Raw genomic sequence first — 23,547 nt, forward strand, 5'->3', positions numbered from 1 at the left:
CAGTCTCCCTCACATACACACACACACACACACAGTCTCTCTCTGTGTGTCTCTGTCTGTCTGTCTGTCTCTCTCTCTGTCTCTCTTTGTGTCTCTCTATGTCTCTCTCTTTGTCTCTATCTCTCTTTCTCTCTATCTCTGCATGCGTCTCTGTCTCTCTGTCTGTCTGTCTTTCACTGTGTGTGTGTGTGTCTCTGTCTCTCTTTGTGTCTCTCTATGTCTCCCTGTGTCTGTCTCTCTTTCTCTCTGACTATCTCTGTGTGTGTCTGTCTCTCTGTCTCTCTGTCTGTCTGTCTTTCACTGTGTCTCTCTCTCTCTGTTTTTCTCTCTGTCTCTCTCTGTTTCTCTCTCTGTTTCTGTCTCTCTCTGTTTCTCTCTCTGTTTCTCTGTTTCTCTCTCTCTCTCTCTCTCTACGTCTCTCTCTCTGTTTCTCTCTCTGTTTCTCTCTCTCTATGTCTCTCTCTGTTTCTCTATTTCTCTCTCTCTCTGTTTCTCTCTCTCTCTCTCTCTCTCTCTATGTCTCTCTCTCTATGTCTCTCTGTTTCTCTCTCTTTCTCTCTCTCTCTACGTCTCTCTCTGTTTCTTTCTCTGTTTCTCTCTCTCTCTACGTCTCTCTCTCTCTGTTTCTCTCTCTCTCTCTCTCTCTCTCTATGTCTCTCTGTTTCTCTATTTCTCTCTCTCTCTCTGTTTCTCTCTTTGTCTGTCTGTCTCTGTCTCTCTGTCTGTCTCTCTTTGTCTTTCCCTGTGTGTGTCTCTCTCTGTTTCTCACTATCTCTCTCTCTCTGTTTCTCTCTCTGTTTCTCTCTCTCTCTCTATGTCTCTCTCTGTTTCTCTCTCTATTTCTCTGTTTCTCCCTTTGTCTGTCTGTCTCTGTTTCGGTCTCTGTCTCTGTCTCTCTCTCATTCCTGCTAGTTTGTGTGTGGGTTTTGCAAACGACCCCCTTTCAGCCGCAAAGTGCTTCCATTTAGAATTTAGAATTTAGAATTGATTTTATTTGTAGGCCGCCCTTTTCCCTGAGGGGACTCAGGGCGGCTCACAGAAAACCAGGGAAGGGGGAATACAACACTAAGACGACAACACATAATAAAATAGCAAACAACATGCATACAACATTCGGGCGGGGTAATGGTCCTTATCCCCAGGCCTGACGGGCGAGCCAGTTCTTCAAGGCTGTGCGGAAGGCCTGGACGGTGGAGAGGGTACGAATCTCTACGGGGAGCTCGTTCCAAAGGGTCGGGGCCGCTGCTGAGAAGGCCCTCCTCCTTGTAGTTGCCAGCCGACACTGGCTGGCCGATGGAATACGGAGGAGGCCTAACCTATGAGATCTTATAGGTCGTAGGGAGGTAATTGGCAGAAGGCGGTCTCTCAAGTATCCAGATCCACTGCCATGTAGGGCTTTATGGGTGATCAGTAGCACCTTGAAGCGCATTTCAGATTAACGAGCTATTATGTGACTACCAGGAAGGAATAAAAGCAGGAAGTTAGCAAAGATTAACCGAATGGAGTCCTTGGTGCTCTCTGAGCTTGGCTGCTTTCTTGCAGAGGACTCTTTACCCAACTAGGCAACATCATCAGTGTTAGAAGGGAGGGGGGGTGGGTTGCTCTCTGATTATATGCTAGGGGTTTGTCCTGCCAGCGTTGGTGGTGGGAGTATCTTGGTACAGGGGTGGGTTGCTTGCCGGCATTACTGGCGGTTTGGGGTGCATGGGAAAAAAATTGAACCACCCACTGCTTCCTTATTTTGATTCTGTAGCCTTTGTGCCTTGTAAGCCAATCTTATTTCTGCCTTTTCCTTGTAAAATAGTAGCTCATTTTGGAGTCATTATCAGAGCACTGAAATCTCTCCTTGCCAATTTCCATAGACCTAAGATAGAATATTTGGTTCCACCGATTAAGTGTTCTAACTGTCAGGAAATTTCTCCTCAGTTCTAAGTTGCTTCTCTCCCTGGATGAGTTTCCACCCATTGCTTCTTGTCCGGCCCTCAGGTGCTTTGGAGAATAGCTTGACTCCCTCTGCTTCATGGCAGCCCCTGAGATATGGGAAGACTGCTATCATGTCTCCCCTGGTCCTTCTTTTCATTAAACTAGACACACCCATTTCCTGCAACTGTTCTTTTTGTTTCCAGTTCTATTTGTCTGAAACTCTGCTATCCTGAATGTGAGGCAACTGGCAGTTGGAACAGTGTTCTTTTCAGGTGGGGAGGGGGAGTAGAATGCCTAATTCCTTAGCATCAGAGCATGTTAATATAAGGCAACTGGCATTGGAACAGAGTTCTTTTCAAATGGGGAGGGGGAGTAGAATGTCTAATTCCTTAGCATCAGAGCATGTTAATATAAGGCAACTGGCAGTTGGAACAGAGTTCTTTTCAGGTGGGGAGGGGGAGTAGAATGTCTAATTCCTTAGCATCAGAGCATGTTAATATAAGGCAACTGGCAGTTGGAACAGAGTTCTTTTCAGGTGGGGAGGGGGAATAGAACTTAACATCAGAACGTATTAATTACTGTATAAGAAATACTAATGATCTTATGCTCATTTTGAAAAATCCTTTCTTAGCGAGCACCTAGAAGCCAAGAGGAACATGCGTGCCAAATTTCAAGTTTGTAGGCTTACGGTTCTGGAGATTTTGTGATGAGTGAGTGGTATTTGGCTTTTATATATATATATATATGCTCCAACGATCTTTTAAACACACCTTCCTTGCTGGCAAAGGGTAATTGTTAAGCCTTCTTTTCTTGCTTATCACATGACCAGCCCTTATTGCAAAATGTTGAAAAACTAGTTTAAGATGGACCCGGTGCCAAATTCTGTAAATTTCCTTATTCTCTACCAGCTGCGAGGACAGGGCTGGGGACAAGGAAGTTTGCTTTTCTTAGGAGGTGAATTTAAGGAGAAGGGGAAAAAAAAGTAATCTGATTCCAGTTAAATAAGCTCCTTTAGAAACACTCAGATTCATCTTTTGCAATCTCAGCTGTAAAAGGGCTCAAAACAGACCAAGAACTAGAAGTTCAGGATTCACTGAAGACTTTAAATGTCCCAGGCTGTGGTTTCGTTGGTCTTTTAACCATGCTAACAATCTCACATTGATGTGTCATGTAAAAAGCTTAAACCAGGATTTGTTCAACTGTGAATCTAGTCCCACCTTAGGCATGAAAGATGATTGGATGACTTTGGGCCAATCAGTGGGAGATGGTGGGTTCTAGTCCCGCCTTAGACATGAAAGCCAGCTGGGTGACTTTGGGCCAATCACCAGGAGACGGTGAGTTCCAGTCCCACCTTAGACATGAAAGCTGACAAGGTGACTTTGAGCCAATCACCAGGGCTTATGAATTCTAGTCCCGCCTTAGACATCAAAGCCAGCTGGGTGACTTTGGGCCAATCACCAGGAGACGGTGAGTTCTAGTCCCACCTTAGACATGGAAGCCAACTGAATGACTCCGAGCCAACCTTTCCCTCTCTCTGTCCAATCCACCTCAAAGGGTTGATGTTGTAGGAGAAATAGGGGGAGAATGGAGTAGTATCTATGTTTGCCATCTTGAGTTACCTATGGAAGTTATAAAGGTGGACAGCAAATAAATAAATAATACAGGACGTGGCTGAAATTCTCTTTGTAGCCTGAAGTTTGAACCCAACCCCTGTAACCAGGGGTGAAATCCAGCAAGTTCTGACAGGTTCTGGAGAACCGGTAGCGGAAATTTTGAGTAGTTCGGAGAACCGGCAAATGCCACCTCTGGTTGGCCCCAGAGTGGGGAGGGAATGGGGATTTTGCAATATCCTTCCCAGTGGTGGGATTCAAATAATTTACCAACCAGTTCTCTGCCCTAATGACCAGCTGGGTAGGCGTGGCTCGGCAGTCATGTGATCATGTGGGCGTGGCCAAATCAATGTCACTCAGGTCGATGGGCACTTCGCCTTAGTTGTTACAATGGTAATAAGGGTTAACCGGAGAGGCAGTTTCTGTAAGCAGGGCAATAAAGATTAGGCTAGAAACAACACCAGAATGTTTCCTTCCTGCCTTCCTTACAGGATTAGCCCTTTAAAGTGGGGAAAAAACAAAAGGAGATTTCTTCCAACAACCGGTTCTCCGAACTGTTTAGAAAGTTAACAACTGGTTCCCCCAAATAGGTGCGAACTGGCTGAATCCCACCACTGATCCTTCCCCTGCCACACCCACCAAACCATTCCCACCCACCCAGCCACACCACGCCCACCAAGCCACGCCCACAGAACCAGTAGTAAAAAAAAATTGCATTTCACCACTGCCTGAAACCATTTTAATTTACTTGAACGGTGGTAAAATAAATGTCTAGAAGGGAGGACAAAAGGTTTTGTTAAAGAATGTCTTTATTTACTACAGACTAAGAAAGTATTTTTTAACAGAAAGCTCAACAACACATATAAAAGAACAGAAATATAGTGAAATACCAACTCTAATTCCACATTAGAAAATAAGAATATATATATATATATTCTTATTCTTATGTGTATATATATATATATATATATATATATATATATATATATATATATATATATATATATATATATATATATATATATATATATATATATATATATATATTCTCTCTTTTGTTCTTAACCTAAGAAAAAGAAAACTTCACATTTCAAGTCGTAACCTATCTCAGTAGTGTATCAATGAAATGGTTCAGAAATTGTTATAAAGTCCAGTCAGACTGGGTGGTGGTGGTGGTGCTAATAAACATTTGATCAACCCCCCCTCCCCAATGTCTTTTCACTGGCATCTCAGCCACAGTTCTGAGTCCCTGGGGGGAAGTGCATTTTTAAAAAACTCTGCCCTGTGTTTGCTTGAGACCCACTGATTCTTGCAGGAAGGACAAATATCCTACAGAAAAAGCTCCATTTTGGCGGTCGTTTTAAGGGTATTTGGGTAATTGGCACATCCTTTTTCCTTGGCGCTACTTTAAAAAATATATATATATATCCGTCATCTCTCTCTCTCGTTTTGCAAGGCGAGATCAAAAATAAAACCAGGATACACACTGGAAATCACAGCTTTATTTTCATATGTTCAGGCATTGGTTAACAATACTCCATCCCCCAATTAAATATACACTCCCTCCAGGGTGGGTTCTGGATTCTTTTACTGCCGGCTCACTCAGGGGTGCGTCCGTGCGCTTAACGCACATTAGGAAAAAAAATTGCTTCTGCGCATGTGCAGAAGCAAAAAAAAAACCAAGATGGCAGCATCTATGGGGAATTACTACCCATTCGGCCGAATGCCACCCATGGCGGGGGGGGGGATTCCCTTCGCCTTGCGAGAGTGGCGGTGTTTGGGAAGGTAGGCACTAGTGGTACGAAGAAAAGGTGAAATATTTGAGCTGAGAGGCTTACAATCCCAGCTTAAGGCACATGAACTCTTTGGGGAAACATAAATACCAGTATTAGCAAGTAGTCCTTTGAGGTAAAGCTATCGTTCCAAGCCACAGGAGATATTTTCAAGGTTATTATTATTTTAAGTAAATGACAGCCGTTGGGCAATGGTGGTGAACCTTTTCAGCTCCGAGTGCCCAAACCGTAACGCCCATGCATGCCCGCCGGAGTGCTGGAAACCCAAAGACCAGTTCGCCGGTGTGCACATGCCTGGTTTATTGGGACATTTTTTGGGACATTTTCCAGCGTGGAAAACGGCCTGAAAAAAGGCTCGGAAAACAACCTGAAAATAGCCAAAAAACCAGTCTGTTTTTTGGCTGTTTTCCAAGCCACGTTCAGGCCGTTTTCCGATGCCCACAAAGACCAGCTGGCAACGGTGCACGTGCCCACAGAGAGTAGGTTCGCCATCGTGGGTGTAGGGTTTTCTGCCTAAGCCAGGGGTTGGACTAGAAGACCTCCAAGACCTCCCTTCCAATTCTATGTTCTAAAATGTGAATATTTGGGGTTAGAGTTTCAAGATCTGCTGGTGAAAGGTTATCCTAAAAGGCACCGGAATTTCTTCACTGAAATAGCAGTCACAAATCATATCTGAACTTCGCCACAGGAATTGCAGGTAGCCCTTGATTTACGACGCCTCGTTTAGCGACGGTTCTTAGTTCCTACGAACCTATTGGGGGGCGGGGCGTATTTGCAATCCAGGTCTGACATTCCAATGGCCACGCCCCCAGAGGTCACCTGACCATAACTTTACAGCCATTTCGGGCATCCCACAGTCACGTGACTGCGTTCTATGTCAATTCCCCCCCCCCCAAACCCAGCCTGTGCTTCCAGTTTTCAAGAAAATGTGGCTCATGGCGGATTCGCTTAATGATTGCAGAGTTTGCAAAAAAAAAAAAGGTTGCAAAATAAGGTCATGCGATTGACTCACCTTGCAACCGTCACAAAATAGGCAGGCTCCGTTATGTCGTAACTCAAGGACTACCTGTAATACACAGTCCACCCTCCCGAGTTGGGATTCTAGAAGGTTGCGCTTAAAACAGCTGGGCATCCAATGAACTGCATTTACGCACTGGCTTTCAAGCCGAGTCTCCCGGTTGCAACAAGGTTTGGGGGCCACACTTCTTGGGGAATGATTGTCACCCCCCCCCCCCCAAATACAAAAAATGGATTTTGGGAACAGAAAGGGGATTAAACCAATGTAAAATTGGTAATGTAAAAATGAGAGCTTTGTTCATTTTGATCTTGATTTCTATTTTGGCCCAACCCCTGAGTGTCCCTAAAAAGCATACCGTGTTACCCCCAAAATAAGACAGGGTCTTATTTTCTTTTGAGCCCCGAAATAAGCATTTGGCCTTATTTTCGGGGAAGTCGTATTATTTTTGAGGTGCAGGAGGCAGCGAGCGTGGTCACCTGTCGGCTGGCGACTCCCCGGGGGAGACCCTTCTCTGTTGCTGCTCCGGCCCTCTGGAACGAGCTCCCCGTGGAGATCCGGACCCTTACGACCCTCCCGGCCTTCCGCAAAGCCACGAAGATCTGGCTGTTCAAGGCGGGCTGGGGGGGCTGTTGAAATAGCCAGCCCCACGGGAACTATGAATGTTGTGTATTTTAAATTGTTGTTTGTCTATTTGTCTATTTATCCCCTTCCTTTGTTTATTGTAAGCCGCCCGGAGTCCTTCGGGAGTGGGCGGCATACAAGACCAATAAAACTAAACTAAACTACTCATCTTAAAATTGCTGCGGTTAAGCCAGATAAAATGAGTGCTGTTTTCACATGGATGAAAAGTTTCAGGACCTTTTATTTCTTTAAAGCCATTGAAAGAGAATGGCTAAATAAACCACGATTCTATGCTTGAATAAACCCCTGAGCTTCAGGATAGGACAGGACCAGATGTCTAATATTTCCAATGTCAAAGTAACCATGATCGAAAAACAAAATGAAATCTACAGCTAGGTGGCTTTGATTGTCAACAATCAAACCCCTCTCAAAGTTCACATATTGTGGGTTGCTGTTTTTATTTTCCCATCCTAGGAGTATCAACCTTTGTAATAAATGAAGGAAAAAATGATATTTTTTTTCCTGACACCAATGAATTATGCACTGAGGGTGAAAATGAAAAAAAGAAAGAAAAATAACCTGACTCTCTAAGACTAGAGAATGCAAAATAAAAATTAGCCTTAACATTAAATATCGTTTTAACAAGATCTGGTATTTAATGGGAGGTCTCTACAAGACACTTGTGCCTCTAGATCACACCGAAATCTCATAATGCAGAGGTCTTAATAATTTTCAAATTGCACTTTCCAGTTTCACTTCTTAAATAAAACACACATTTGTAAGTCTGTCTGTCTACCTATCTACCTATCTACCTACCTACCTACCTACCTACCTACCTACCTATCTATGTATCCATCTATATATCTCTTTTTTTTAAAAAAAATCTCTTGCATTATGGTTTAAATATCGAATATAGTCTTCAAAATATATTGCTTTAAAAAACTTTCCCCCTATCCACTTAAGGCTCACTTTTTTTTTTAAATATTTACTTGATATATTATTCAAGGCCCTACAAAATAGACAATTCTGGAGTGCAGGACTTAACTAAAAAAAAAATAACCTTCATAGCACAAACGCAGCGAAAATAAAAAGGCCAAAAAGGAAAGAAAGAAAGAAAGAAAGAAAGAAAGAAAGAAAGAAAGAAAGAAAGAAAGAAAGAAAGAAAGAAAGACTCTACAACGGAATATAAACCTGTAAGGGGAAGCACGGCTTTCAAAAACCAGCCATGTTAGAAATGTAGGAATTCGCATCGCGTTTTTTTTTCTCTTCCTTTCTTTAAAATAAAAAACACCCCAAAAACCCGATAGGCCTACAAAGTTAGTAAAAACTTCATCTGTATAAAAGGATTTCAAACATGATGCTGTGTCGGTGAGAAACTTCACGTTCAGATTTTTATCCTCCGTTTACTGACATCCAAGCATGAAATTCTACAGTAGGTTTTTCTTCATAAATAGTAAAATGTTCCTTCAGCTTCGACCAGCCGTGACACCCCCACCCCAACCCTTGGCCAGCAAGTCTCAGTAGGTTTGATAGACATCATGGATGGGGATTTGAATGGCGGTAGCTGGAAATGCTTGCGGGATGTACCCCGCGTATCCTCCATAAGCTGCGGCGGCGGCAGCCGCGTTCTTCTGTAGTGTGGCAATTGTGGTGGCAGGAGCCGCGAAGGGAATGTAGCCTGCGCCGTAGATTCCCGCGGCTGGAATTCTCTGCATACTAGGTGCCATGGCGTACACGGGAGTTATCGGACGGCCCTGCCGGAGAGAGCATTCAAGAGTTCAATCCCGCCACCACCTGTAAAGGAACTAGATTTCCCCTAAGGGTGTCAGAAAACCAAGGTTCGATCCCAGGGAGAGGCAGATATTTCTCTCTCTGGGCACAATTGAGAATATATCTGCTGAACAAAACTCCACATTGGCAACAGGAAGGGCATCTGGTCAAATAAACATTCTGCTAGCTCCACTTAGTTGCCCAGGCTCCACCCTGCAAGGGATTATCATGTTGTTAAAAGAAAAATGATGACAGAAAACCAAGGTGGCAGCCATAACAAAATGGTAAAACCTCCAATTGTAGTTTCTATATTCAAATATCTGCCTACTACTGTGTTTCCCTGAAAATAAGACAGGGTCTTGCCCCTCTGAAATAAGCACTTGGCCTTATTTTCGGGGAGGGCTTATTATTTTTGAGGTGGAGACGGTGAGCATGGTCACTTCATGGATGCTGCTGTGTTGCAATATTTTCTGTGAGGGCTTATTTTCAAGGGAGGGCTTATTTTCAAGGGAGGGCTTATTTTCAAGGGAGGGCTTATTTTAGCACATGTGCTCAAAAGCCCAATTGGGCTTATTAACCGGGGAGGTCTTATTTTCAGAGAAACAAGGCACAGGTAGACCTGGTCTCACAATGATTCATTTAGTGGCCATCCAAAGTTACAACAGCAGTGAAGAAAGTGCCTTGTGGCCAGTTTTCACACAAGCACCGTTGCATGGTGCCATGATTAAAATTCGGATGTTTGGCAACGGGCTCATATTTACGACGGTCGTAGTGTCCCCTTTTTACGACCTTCTGACCAGCAAAGTCAAAAGGGATGTCAGGTTGCGCTTCACAGCCGGGTGAACAATTTAACAACGGCCGTGATTCACTTAACAAATGTAGCAAGGAAAGCCGTAAAATGAGGCCAAACTCACTTAACAAATTTCTCACTTAGCAACATAAACGTTGGACCCCACTGTGGTTGTAAGTCGAGGACTACCTGTATTTGCAAGGCAAGAGGTCTCCTTCTCTTAATACGAGCCGGTGTTCTCTTACTCGCAGGAATAGAAAGGGCTGGTGTTTCTACACCTTCTTGAAAGGCTTAAGAAAGCATACCTGGAAAGGAGGCGGGGTGGACACCGCAGGTATGACAGCACCTGTTGCCACTGCAGCGGCCGCGGCGGCGCTGGCTGGATCCTGCTGGACGCTGATAGGACTGATGATATGTTCCATTGCATGGATCTTCCCATCGTCGATCACCTTGGTGGCTGGTGTGGCTTGGAACATGGAATATTGGGTTCCAATGGTTGGAATTGCCACTGCAACAGATCAAGGAGGTCGGGTGAGGATGGGCCTTAACATATCAGCTTTCAATCTACAGCGGAAGTCCACCTTGGAAGGTCTCCTGCCCTGGAATCAAGCTTTAGTGATCAGGTCAAGGTCCTTTTGGGGCCGATGTGATGCAAGAATCATTCTGGACCCTCTCTTGGGTGCAAGTAATAAATCTTCTGCTAGGCGCACTCCAGTGGTGGGTTCCGGATCCCGTTGCAACTGGTATGGTGCAAAAAATGATCCCCCAGCCCTGTTTTTGACCCCCCCCCACACACACACCAGTTTTTGCTGTGCGATGTGTGATCGTTGCAATTTTTTTTAAAAAAAACTATATTTTAGTATTTTTTTACTACTGGTTCTGTGAACCAGTAGCATTTTTTACTACTGGTTCGGGCGAACCGGCCCGAACTGATAGCATTTCATCCCTGCTTGTACCCCTTCAACCAGAGGGTCCAGCAGCATGAGAGGACCAACCCAATTTTCTTTAAATCCTTTCCCATCGTCTTTTTCTCACCCTAAGAATCATATTTCATACTTCATCAAGCAGCATTGAGTTTCTGGGTGTGCAGCTAACAAGTAGGCTGGCTTGGTCACCCAACAGTGAGACACTGTGAAACGGGCACAGCAACACCCACATTTTCTGCATCGCATGAGAAAAGTACATCTTCCTTCCCCTGTCCTCACCACTTTCTATAGCGAGCATCCTATTATACTGCATTACAGTCGGGATTGGAAGCCTTACTGCTTCAGACAGGTGCATCTTCCTTCTCCTGTCCTCACCACTTTCTATAGAGAGCATCCTATTATACCGCATTACAGTCGGGATTGGAAGCCTTACTGATTCAGACAGGAAGGCAGTTCAGAGAGTGGTGAGGACAGCAGAAAAGATTATTGGCAGTTCACTCACTTCTATCCAAGACATGGCATAGAAGCGATGCTCGAGCAAAGTTGGCAAGATTGTCTGGGATGCTACATGTCCCTTTCATGCCATTTTCCTTGTTCCTTTCTAGGAGGTGGTATCTGAAGCAGAACATCCAAATTCAGCCACAGTTTTGTTCCATCCAAATTCAGCCACATTTTTTTCAACCTTGTGGACACTCAAGCGTCCTCTTTCCGATACGTATTCAAGGAGGACGGCGATTAACATATGTATGTATTTATATGTATGGGATATATATATATATCTCCAGGGGTGGGCTTCAAAAATTTTAGCAAGGGGTTCCCTGCCTGGTTGCTTGGTGGGGTGGCCATGGTGGGTGTGGCCTAGTCAGCCTCCTGCACCATGATGGTGCAGGAGGCTCACCCGAGGCCGTAAACGGGCCAGTTTCCAGCCTCCCTGAACTTCTGGTAGGGCCGTTTTTTTACCCTCCCCAAGCCTCCAAGTGTACCCTACACATACCTATATCCAAAACAGGCTGCATGGAGACTCCTGGGAAGGGCGCAAAGATGCGTTCCTACCGGTTCAGACCGGTTCGGTTGAGTAGGTAATAACTCGGCCTGCCACACCCCCCAAACCAGTTCTATCAGCGCTGCCGTAGGTCCCGCCATCTTGTTTTTTCTTCTGCACATGCGCAGAAGCATTTTTTTACTACTGTTACATGCGCGCATTGTTGTAATATAGTTCCCTCATGGGCCTCATGGGCGAACCACGGGAACGTTACAGCGCATAGCACACTTCAAGCAAGCACGCCCCTGAGCAAACCAGCAGTAGCAGAAGCCGGAACTCACTCTGGAGGGGAGGGGCGGGGCCAGCCAGGAAGGGGATTTGCGGGTTCTCCAGATACATGTTACAGAATCTGTAACATATCCAATAGTAAAAAAGTGACAATAAAGATAATCTATCTACTGACCTGTTCCAGGTTTCATTGCCATGGGGCTGACGGTAGACAATTCCAGATTGGGCATCATCTCGTAGCCTTTTTCTTGCTGTTTCCCTTTCCCTTCGTGGTATCTGCTATAGATGCCGCGGCCTGCGGAGTAACCGCCCAGGTAGGATCCTCTCGGGCCAGGCACACGGTTGCCTGCTGCGCCCCGTCCTCTGCCTCTAACGCTGCCTGCTTGTAAGTCAAATAAAAGATAAAAAACAAATAAAAATGGCAAACAGGTAAGTTACACTTGGAACCAGCCCAAAAAGGTGACTAAAACGTAAGACGAGGAAGGGGGGGGAGAGAAAAGATGTTGCAAAGCTCAGAAAACATGTGGCACGACAAAACCGCGCTCGACTAAAGCGCCCGATTAAACCGCGTCGCTGACGTCATCAACAGGGCGACAACAGCCAGCGCGGAGAAAGAAGAGCGCTTTAAATAGCGCTTTGAAAGCAAGTCGATTCAAGTTAAGGCAAGGGTTAGGTTTAGGGTTAGGTTTAGGGTTAAGTTTAGGGTTAGCTTTAGGGTTAGGTTAAGGGTTAGGGTTAGATTTAGGGTTAGGTTAAGGGTTAGGTTTAGGGTTAGGTTAAGGGTTAGGTTTAGGGTTAGGGTTAGGGTTAGGTTAAGGGTTAGGGTTAGATTTAGGGTTAGGTTAAGGGTTAGGTTTAGGGTTAGGTTAAGGGTTAGGGTTAGATTTAGGGTTAGGTTAAGGGTTAGGTTTAGGGTTAGTTAAGGGTTAGGATTAGGTTTAGGGTTAGGTTAAGGGTTAGATTTAGGGTTAGGTTAAGGGTTAGGTTTAGGGTTAGGTTAAGGGTTAGGTTTAGGGTTAGGGTTAGGGTTAGGTTAAGGGTTAGGGTTAGGTTAAGGGTTAAGTTTAGGGTTAGGTTAAGGGTTAGGGTTAGATTTAGGGTTAGGTTAAGGGTTAGGTTTAGGGTTAGTTAAGGGTTAGGATTAGGTTTAGGGTTAGGTTAAGGGTTAGGTTTAGGGTTAGTTAAGGGTTAGGATTAGGTTTAGGGTTAGGTTAAGGGTTAGGTTTAGGGTTAGGGTTAGGTTTAGGGGTGTTAGGTTTAGGATTAGAGGTTAATTTTAGGTTTAGCGTTTACAACGTGCTTCTGTCTCCGCGCTGTTGTCGCCCTGTGATGATGTCAGCTACATGGTTTCGTCGAGCGCGTTTAGTCGATCGCAGTTTTGTGGTGGAACCCAGAAAACATGCTGCCCCATTCCTAATATGGAGCTCGACCTCCAGGAATTGCAAAGATTTGGAAAATACTATATGTTTTTTCCGTGTGTGCGTGTGTGATATTCTCTAGTTTCCATGCTCTAGAACCGGGCTCTTCACACTTGGCAAATTTAAGACTTGGGGACTTCAACTCCCAGAACTCCCCAGCCAGCATGATTGGTCACTTTCTGTCATATAGTGTTACTTATAGATCTGGATTCTTAAAGCCTTATCTAGTTATTCTCACGAGTAACTGGCTGGGGAATTCTGGGAGTTGAAGTCCGCAAGTTTTAAGGTTGCCCCCTTTAAAGACACCCCTAGAACTTAATTTTGCAGAATAAATCTCATGACTTAACTCAGGAGGGCGCAGATCCAACCTTGGCAACTTTAAGAGGGGTAGGAGCTGGTTGGGGATTTGGAGCCTACACAATATTGTTGAGGTCTACACAACATTGTTGAGGTCTAGAAACACTATTCTAGAAAGTTCAGAAGGGAGGGGAGGGGCGGGGCCAGCCAGGAAGGGGATTTGAGGGTTCTCCAAACTGCACAGAATCTGTAATATATCCAATAGTACCAAACTTGGGAGCGGAAGGGAGAACATGCTATGTTCCAAAGAAGTCTGATCTATACCGGCGGGTGCTTTGAATCCTCTCGTATAAAGGAATGTGGGAAAGACCTTGAGAGTGGGAGTCATAAGAAGAAACAGCTACAGTTGTGGCCAAAATTGTGGAAACCTTTTGGGGAAAGTGCGCAGTATTTTTTGAGGTTTGATAGCTAATAACACCACTCTTCTTTTGGAGTAGTACCATAAAATTATATATCAATGGAAAGATAATTTAATCAAGAACGTAATGCAATAAAGCTTAGGGAGGATTTGCTATTAGAATAGCAGTTATAAAGAAGAAAAATGAAACACGTAGAAAAAAATGAGATATACCAAAACTATCACCATAGAAAAAATGAGATATACAAAAACGATCACCATGTCAGTTAACACTTAGTTGGGTAACCTTTAGCATGAATTACGGCCTTACACCATCTTCCCAATGAGTGAACCAAGTCTTTTAGTTCAAATGCAGCTGTTATAATGTGAAACCAAGATTGAGGGATTGCTTCTACTAACTGAATTTTATTGCTGGCTATATTTGGCTATACCTTCTCATAGAATACAGGCACTTGAACAAACTTTGTTGCATTACATTCTTGATTAAATTACCTTTTCATTGATATATAATTTTATGGTACCACTCCCAAAAAAGAAAAAGTGGTGTTATTAGCCATCAAACCTCAAAAATATACTTTTCCCAAAAGGTTTTGACCACTATTGTAGAATAAGCCAGAGAAGAGAAGGTGTATTCCACTGCCGAAGCTCAAAAGTGCTCAGACTGGAAACGTGATGGCGGGAGAGTTGCATTTTTCAGATTTGCAAGATTATATCAGCACAGTTTTTACGATAAAATAGAATTAGCTCGTCTGGCTATCTTGGCAGCCTGCTCTTCCTAGTAAGGCGACCTCCCTCTTGCAAATCTGTAAGTACAGGTACTCCTCGTCTTACAACAGCTCATTTAGCGACAGTTCAAAGTTGGCGTTGTGGCCCAGCAAGAGCTGTTGGAACTGCAAACAGACTCCGATAGCGAGGGGCCCTATAAGTCGGCTCTGGAAGATGTGGAGGACCTTGGACAGGGTTCAGACTCTGAGCAGGGACCAGAGAGGCTGGTTGGCCACCAGGAGGCGCCTGAGGCATGGAGCAGCGGTGAAAGCCAAAGGGAGTGTGCCCATGACGTCAGGCCCTGGTGCAGTGGGGAGGAGCTAAGGGAGTTGGTCCTGGACGCCAGGCAAAGGCGGGCAGATAAACGCCGAGAGCAACTACGCAGATACAGAAGATAATTGAACCCAGGTGGTTGTAATTAGGCTCCTCCCAAGAGAGTATATAAGGAGAGACTTTGGGAGGAGGCTGTTTGCAGGATTCAACTAATATACCAACTCTGGAGAAGCTCTTATTTTGGAAGTCTGGATTGCTGCCCAGGTCTTGTCAGTGTGTTAATTTACTGTGAATAAATTGTCTAGCAGTAATCTTGTCTTGGGGTGCCTCGGCGTATGGAGGGGGTGGGGTCAGAACACATTGGCACCGACAAAACGGGACTGCATAGTTACAATCTTTGTAAGCTCCTTCATGGCATGATTGACATTCAGATGCATGGAAAGCCGTTCAGATGTATGAAGCTGAAGGTCTTGTGGCTTCCTTTGGCGACTTTCTGACCAGCAATGGGGAAGCAAGATTCACTTAACAACCGGCTTACTAACTTATCGGCTGCAGTGAAAGGTTGATAAAAAAACGGGGCCAAACTCATTGAACAAATGTCTTACTTAACAATAGAAAATTTGGATTCAATTGTAGCCGTAAGTTGAGGACTACCTATATGATTCTCTCTCCCCTGCCCCCCACTTTTACTTCCTGAGAAACTAGGGAGAGTCTCTTCTGCATTTCTTGCTCCGGTTATAGATTAAAAACTCTTTTATCTGATCGTCCCTTAGGTGGCCTTATCCCCCGTTCACCTTCCATGGCTGGGAATACTCGTAGTATCCCATGATGCCATCAAGTTTAGGTCCGTTTTTTTCCCTTTAGTTCCTATCTTACAATCTAGCTTGTTTTTTTTAAAAGATACAGAAATAAAAGCAATGCTAAAGTTAGAGAAAAGCTTGCAGACATATCAAAACATCGAATTTACAAACAGCAGCAAAACTCAATCATTTAAAAAACAACCCCTTGCTCTCTCCCTCTCTCACCTCCCTCTCTCCCTTCCTTCTTCCCTCCATTCCTCCCTCCCTCCCTCCCTCCCTTCTTTCTTTCTTTCTTTCTTTCTTTCTTTTCTTTCTCTCTCTCTCCTCCCTCTCTCCCTTTCTTCAATCTTCTCTCCCCCTCTCTCCCCTCTCTCCTTTTCCCTCCCTCTCTCCCATTCCCTCTCTCCCTTTCTCTCTCATCTTCTCTATCCCCCTCTCCCTCCCTTTCCTTTTTCCCCTCTGTCCCTCTCTCCCCCTCCTCCCCCTCTCTCCCTTTCCATCTCTCCCACCCTCTCCCTCTCTCTCTTTCGCTCTCTTCCTCTCCCCTTTTCCCTATCTCTGTCCCGCTCTTCCAACACTCTCCCCTTCCCTTCCACCTCTCTCCCCTTCTGTCTCTCTGTCCATCTCTTCTACCCTCTCTCTCCCTCTCTCCCTTTCCCTCTCTCTATCCCTCTCTTCCACCCCCTTACCCCTCTTCCTCCCCCTCTCTCCTTCCCTCTCTTCCACCCTCTTTGTCCCTCTCTCCCTCTCCCTCCCCCCTCTCCCTTTCCCTCACCCTCTCCTTCCCTCCCTCTCTCTGTCCCTCTTTCACCCTCTCTCCCCTCCATTTCTCTTTCCTTTTCCCTCTCTCCCTCTCTCTCCCCCTCCCTCCTTGTTTCCCTTTCTCTCTCTCCCTTCCCCCCGTCTTTTCATTAATTCTTACCCAAGAAGTGTTTTGCAAGGCAAAAACAATTGAGATGGAAGGGAAACTGAAAACAGAGCATTAAAAAGGATCAGCAAACAGAAAAGAAAGGACAGGGGGAGGGTGGGGGGAGAGGAGACCAAGAAGAAAAAGAAGAAGAAAATGCTAAAAAGAAATGATTTCCAATCTTGCGGACAGTCGTCACCTTTATATTTTATCCTCTCTAACGGGTTACGTCTTAGCTGCCTTTCTATACTCTACTCTTCCTGATTCTCAAACTCATAAATCAAAATTTAAGGTGTTTTCCGCCTCCTCTTTTCAGCCAAAGAAAACCTGGACAAAATTATAAGTGCATTTTAATATTATGAATTTTTTTTTAAAAAGGGTGGGGCGGGGGAGGAAGGGAATCGCTGCTCGATTACCATCCAACATTCATCCTGCAAGGGATTTGGGACTCACAACCTACTTTGTACGTGATTTCTCAGCTCAGCTACTTTTTATTGCTACGAGACGGCAAGTGCGGTTTCCCGGAGCTATCGAGTTGTGTGTCCTCACCTAGCAACAACCGCAATCGAAAAGGTGCACAACCTGTTTTTGTCCGCCTCCCGAAGCCTTTTCTGACCTCAGGAAAACATTTGCAAGCAGGAAATTCGTAGCCGCTTTCTTTTTCCCCTTCTTATCTCCCTTCTTTTTTCTGCCTTTCTATAAATGCTACCTTCTGGTTTTCCTAAATCCACATTTGCCCAGAGTGCCATGGCAGCTAGGAAGAACTGCACAACTTTTTAAATATATATATATATATGTATATATATATATATATATATATATATATATATATATATGTATGTATGTATGTATGTATGTATGTATGTATGTATGTATGTATGTATGTATGTATGTATATATATATATATATATATATATATATATATATATATATATATATATATATATACATACATACATACATACACACACACACACACACATACATACATATATATATATACACATACATACATACATACATACATATATATATACACATACATACATACATACATATATATATATATATATACACATACATACATACATACATACATATATATATATATACACATACATACATACATACATACATACATACATATATATATATATACACACACACACATATACATACATACATACATACTTTCACCCTGGCTTCGCTGATAACGGATAAGAGCCTGTGGCCTAATGGCTAAGAAGTTTGCCTAGGATGTAATACAGCACAGGTTCAAATCCCAGTAAGGGTATGGCTAGCTGATGAGAGCTAAATAGCTTGAAATAGATCTATACTAGTCTCCCTTTATTTATTTATCAGCACAAATAAAAAAAAACCACAAATATAACAAAGGCAACAGTAAAAATATTGGGTTTCTGTCATGATGGACTCTTGTGACGAGCCGATAGACAGATGATGGAAGCAGTTAGCTTTCTCCCATAATTGGGGCTTACCAGGGGTTGTAAAAAAAATCTTATATATATATATATATATATATATATATATATATATATATATATATATATATATATATATATATATATATATATATATATATATATATATATATATATATATATATATATATATATATATATATTGTTTTAAATCTGCATTTCTGGACAAGCTGGACTGCCATCGCAGTTTCCCTCCCTCCCCCACTTCAAAAATTAAAAATCCCAACATCTTAGCAATAGCAATAGCAATAGCAGTTAGACTTATATACCGCTTCATAGGGCTTTCAGCCCTCTAAGCGGTTTACAGAGTCAGCACATTGCCCCCAACAACAATCCGGGTCCTCATTTTACCCACCTCGGAAGGATGGAAGGCTGAGTCAACCCTGAGCCAGTGAGATTTGAACAGCCGAACTGCAGTCAGCTGAAGTAGCCTGCAGTGCTGCATTTAACCACTGCTCCACCTCGGCTCTCTAGCAGCCATCTTAGCAGCAATAGCAGCTAGAACCGGTATGAACCCCCCCCCCCCTCTGAATTGTTGTAACTTTATCTTGGAGGAATGTGAGACTGGCCAGCTGGTTGAAGTTACAATATAATAGCAGAGATGGAAGGGACCTTGGAGGTCTTCTAGTCTAACCCCCTGCCTAGGCAGGAAACCCTACACTATTTCAGACAAATGGCCATCCAACATCTTCTTAAAGACTTGCAGTGTTGGGGCATTCACAACTTCTGGAGGCAAGTTGTTTCACTGATTCATTGTTCTAACTATCAGGAAATTCATTCTCAGTTCTAAGTTGCTTCTCTCCTTGATTAGTTTCCACCCATTGCTTTTTGTTGTGCCCTCAGGTGCCTTGGAGAATAGTTTGACTTCCTCTTCTTTGGGGCAACCCCTGAGATATTGGAAGATTGCTATCATGTCTCCCTTAGTCCTTCTTTTCATTAAACTAGACCTACCCAGTTCCTGCAACCGTTCTTCATATGTTTTAGTCTCCAGTCCCCTAATCCTCTTTGTGGCTCTTCTCTGCACTCTTTCCAGAGTCTCCACATCTTTTCTACATTGTGGAGACCGGAAGTATTTTTTTCTGAATTTTTTTTTCTTACTGGACCCCCTAATTACCAGGGAACCCCCCAGGAATTCGGTTCAGAGCTGCTTCACTTCTGAACGGACTCTTCTTAACCAAATCGAGTATTTTTGAGCTGATGGGACGAAATGATGGATTTTTGCACAATGCACGCCTGCACTGTTTCCTGCTAAGGCGTCCAAGCCCATCAATTCTGTCTGACAGCTCGTCTCAAACCCCGTGGGTGATCTTGGCAACTTGCATCTCGAATCCCCTCCTGTGATAACCCTAAACACTAAATAAGAACCTCACTGCCCTGTTTTAGTTCGCCAGGGTATATATTAGGGGATGGAGTTATTTGATGACACACAAAACATTTCATTTATAGAGAGGGGAACATCTCCGCAGAAACCTGTTTATGTTCAAAACATCTCAGAATGTCGTCTCTTTCGGGGTGACGACCCACGCAGAGCTGCCTCCGTTCGTTTGCTATGGTAAAAACAGCAACAAAGGAAAACAAAACACCATCTAAATCAGTGTTTCTCAACCTTGGTAACTTGAAGATGTCCGGACTTTAACTCCCAGAATTCCCCAGCCAGCGAATGCTGGCTGGGGAATTCTGGGAGTTGAAGTCCGGACATCTTCAAGTTACCAAGGTTGAGAAACACTGATCTAAATTGTGTCATCTAAAAACTCGCAAGAATGAAATGCAAGGTAGATCTACCAAAACATGACGCAGATAGTATAACCACTTCTTCCAGCCTATTTGTATGAAATAACTAAGAAATGGTTTTAAGCGGTGGTTTCCCCAGTTGCAATGGATGGCTGTGGAAGTGGGACCTTAAGGAAGGCAGAGCGCCAAAGGCCTTTGAACTCTGGTGCTGGAGAAGAAGACTCCTGCATTGAGTCCCTTGGACTGCAAGGCCATCCAACTGGTCAGTCCTAGAGGAGATCAACCCCGACTGCTCTTTAGAAGGCCGGATCCTGAAGAGGAAACTCAAAGACTTTGGCCATCTAATGAGAAGGAAGGAAGCCAAAGAATGGAGGCCTTTGAACTCTGGGGCTGGAGAAGACTCCTGCGAGTCCCTTGGACTGCAAGGCCATCCAACCGGTCAGTCCTAGAGGAGATCAACCCTGACTGCTCTTGAGAAGGCCAGATCCTGAAGAGGAAAACCAAGGACTTTGGCCACCTAATGAGAAGGAAGGACTCCCTGGAGAAGAGCCTCATGCTGGGAACGATGGAGGGCAAAAGAAGAAGAAGGGGACAACAATAGCAATAGCAGTTAGACTTATATACCGCTTCATAGGGCTTTCAGCCCTCTCTAAGCGGTTTACAGATTCAGCATATTGCCCCCAACAACAATCCGGGTCCTCATTTTACCCACCTCGGAAGGATGGAAGGCTGAGTCAACCTTGAGCCGGTGAGATTTGAACCGCCGAACTGCCGAACTAGCAGTCAGCTGAAATAGCCTGCAGTGCTGCATTTAACCACTGCGCCACCTCGGCTCAACAGAGAATGAGGTGGCTGGATGCAGTCACCAAAGCAGTCTGCGTGAGCTTAAATGGACTTCAGGGGATGGTAGAGGACAGGAAGGCCTGGAGGAACCTTGTCCATGGGGTCACGATGGGTCGGACACGGCGTTGCAACTAACAACAACAAACTAAGAATGGGGAGCCAGCACGATCAATGCACTCATATTCTCCCACAGAAATCAAGGGAGATACACATTTCTGTGCCCAGCTGGATAAACCCGGTGTAGCTTTAAAAAGAATAATATATTAACTCCTCCCACCTTCAAATTAAACATTGTACTGTTCAAACACGTTAGCCGAATGCAGTGGTGGGATTCAACCCAAATAGCAATAGCAGTTAGACTTATATACTGCTTCATAGGGCTTTCAGCCCTCTCTAAGCGGTTTACAGAGTCAGCATATCGCCCCCAACAACAATCCGGGTCCTCATTTCACCCACCTCGGAAGGATGGAAGGCTGAGTCAACCCTGAGCCGGTGAGATTTGAACCGCCGAACTGCAGCTTAGCAGTCAGCTGAAGTGGCCTGCAGTACTGCACTCTAACCACTGCGCCACCTCGGCTCTTTAACAACCGATGCTCTCTCTCTCTCTCCCAGCAAGAGCAGCAGCGGAGAGAAGCAGCCATCTGACCCAGAGACCACATGGAGGGTCTCCACGAGCAACCGAGTCTTGGCAAGGGATGGCTGCAAGAGCGCCACTGCAGTACTTTGGGTAGTTTGAGGGAGGTGGCTGCATGTGGGCGGAGGCCCAGGGCAAGGCTGAAGCTGGGGAATGGCGCATTTCCCGACCTGGCCGAGGTGGGCGGTGAGCGGGCAGTGAGCAGGCAGTGAGCGGGTGGCAGCTCCAGGGCAAGGCCGGAGCCAGGGAACGGCGTGCCCCTGGGCCCTGACCCGAGGTGAAGGGCAAGCAGGCAGCATGCTTACCTTTGGTGAGTAGACCAGGCGAGGCACGGAGATTAGCTGGACTGTCTGGATCACGTGGCGAAGGAAATTAGGAAATTACGCCCAATTAGATCCCACAGATTAGGCCTCCTCCGAATACCATCTGCTGGCCAATGTCGACTGTCGACCCCTCGGGGGAGGGCCTTCTCTGTGGCTGCTCCGGCCCTCTGGAACGATCTCCCCGTGGAGATCCGGACCCTCACCATTCTTCCGGCTTTCCGCAAAGCCACTAAGACCTGGCTGTTCCGGCAGGCCTGGGGCTGATGAGTTCCCGGCCCCACTTAAACTGTTGTGACTGTGGTTCCACCACAAAACCGCGGATGACAAAATCGCGCTCGACGAAAGCGCGCATTTGACATCATCACAGTGCGACGAAAACATCGCGCTGTGATCGATAAATGTAAAAATAAAGCGAAAACTTTACCCTAACCCCCCCAAACCTAACCCTAAACCTAACCCTAAACCTAACCCTTAACCTAACCCTAAATCTAACCCTAAACCTAACCGTTAACCTAACGCTAAACCTAACGCTAACCCTTAACCTAACGCTAAACCTAACCCTAACGCTCTAAACCTAACCCTAACCCTTAACCTAACCCTAACCCTAACCCTAACCCTAACCCTTACCTTTATGTGAATCGGCTTGCTTTAATTTTATTTTTATTTCAATTTTTAATTTTTTCCGTCGCGCTGTGATGACGTCAAATGCACGCTTTCGTCGAGCGCGATTTTGTCATTCGCAGTTTTGACGGGTCACGGTGACTGTTACTCTGTTTTAACTTGCCTGTTTCTTGTTTTTGTTTGTATTCCCCTTCCCCCCTGCTTGTTAGCCGCCCTGAGTCTCTCGGGAATAGGGCGGCATACAAATGGAATAAACAAACAAGATAATATATAGGGCAGGGTTTGGCAGGGCGGGGCAAGGCAGGGCAGGATGGGCGTGGCCAGCCGGTGGTCGATTATACCTGTTCTCCGAACTGCGCAAAATCATAACAACCGGTTCACCCAAACCGGTGCGAACCGGCTGAATCCCATCCCTGGCCAATTGGCCGAGCAATTTTATAGAAGTCACAAGGGAAAAAAAGACATGTACTGCTTACGTAAAATATTGGCAAAATGCGTATCATTGTCAGAGAATAAGGTGGAGGTAATCCTCGACTTACGACCACAATTCAGCCCCAAATTTCTGTGCTTTAGCCAGACATTATTAAGTGAGTTTCTCCCCGTTTTACGACCTTTCTTGTTACACAGTCGTTAAGTCTGAATCACTGCAGTTGTTAAGTGAGTAACAGAGTCGTAGAGTGGCTTCCCCCGTTGTCTTTGCTTATCAGAAGGTTGCAAAAGGGGATCACACAACCCAGGACAACGGTCATAAATACAGGTCAGTGGCCAAGCATCTGAATTTTGATCACATGACCACGGGGATATTTCAGTGCCATTATAACTTTGAACGCTCAGTAAGTCGAGGGCCACCTGTAGAAGAAACTTTCAGAATAAGAATTCTTAGCAAGTGTAGTTCATTTCTGCACTCGCTGGATTTTGCTGTCAATTCCAGATTATCGTCATTCATCATCATCATTTAACGACCCCATAATCCCTTGTGGGTGGAGTCTGGGCAACTAAATAGAGCTAGCAGAGTGTTTTAATGGCCGGATGCCTTTCCCTGTCGCCAATACGGAGTTTTGTTCAGCAGATATATTCTCAGTGTGCTGAGAGAGAGAGAAATAGCTGCCTCTACCTAGGATTGAACTCCCAGCCTCCTGATTGAGAGGCGAGAGCCTCACCTCTAGGCCACCACACCACTCTTGCTGTCGATTCCAGATCACAGGTTTTAAATCTGCTATGATCCCAAATGCTGGAAACTTACATTTCAGACTGAAAAGATAAGGCATGTTAATTAATCACTCTGCCTCATTTTAT

The 23,547-nt window shown here is 44.8% G+C and overlaps 1 protein-coding gene across 4 annotated transcripts in view; it reads right to left on the reverse strand.

The window, feature by feature from the left end:
• Positions 1–8,200: 8,200 nt before the first annotated feature.
• Positions 8,201–23,547, reverse strand: part of RBM47 (RNA binding motif protein 47) — an 86,844-nt gene continuing 71,497 nt past the window's right edge. For 3 of the 4 annotated variants that reach the window (XM_087724833.1, XM_087724835.1, XM_087724834.1), the window contains exons 3-5: positions 11,897–12,103; positions 9,831–10,033; positions 8,201–8,719 (exon numbers count right to left, since the gene is read on the reverse strand). In XM_087724833.1, the coding sequence (XP_087580959.1) occupies positions 8,483–8,719; positions 9,831–10,033; positions 11,897–12,103 (647 nt within the window). In that variant the 3' untranslated portion in view covers positions 8,201–8,482. The remainder of the gene's footprint in view (positions 8,720–9,830; positions 10,034–11,896; positions 12,104–23,547) is intronic. The other variant, XM_087724836.1, reaches the window with a different exon arrangement.

This window comes from Thamnophis sirtalis, unplaced genomic scaffold (assembly GCF_051295495.1).
Source record: "Thamnophis sirtalis isolate CommonGarterSnake01/CBP01778 unplaced genomic scaffold, rThaSir2_p1.2 scaffold_10, whole genome shotgun sequence".
NCBI classification, from domain to species: Eukaryota; Metazoa; Chordata; class Lepidosauria; order Squamata; family Natricidae; genus Thamnophis; species Thamnophis sirtalis.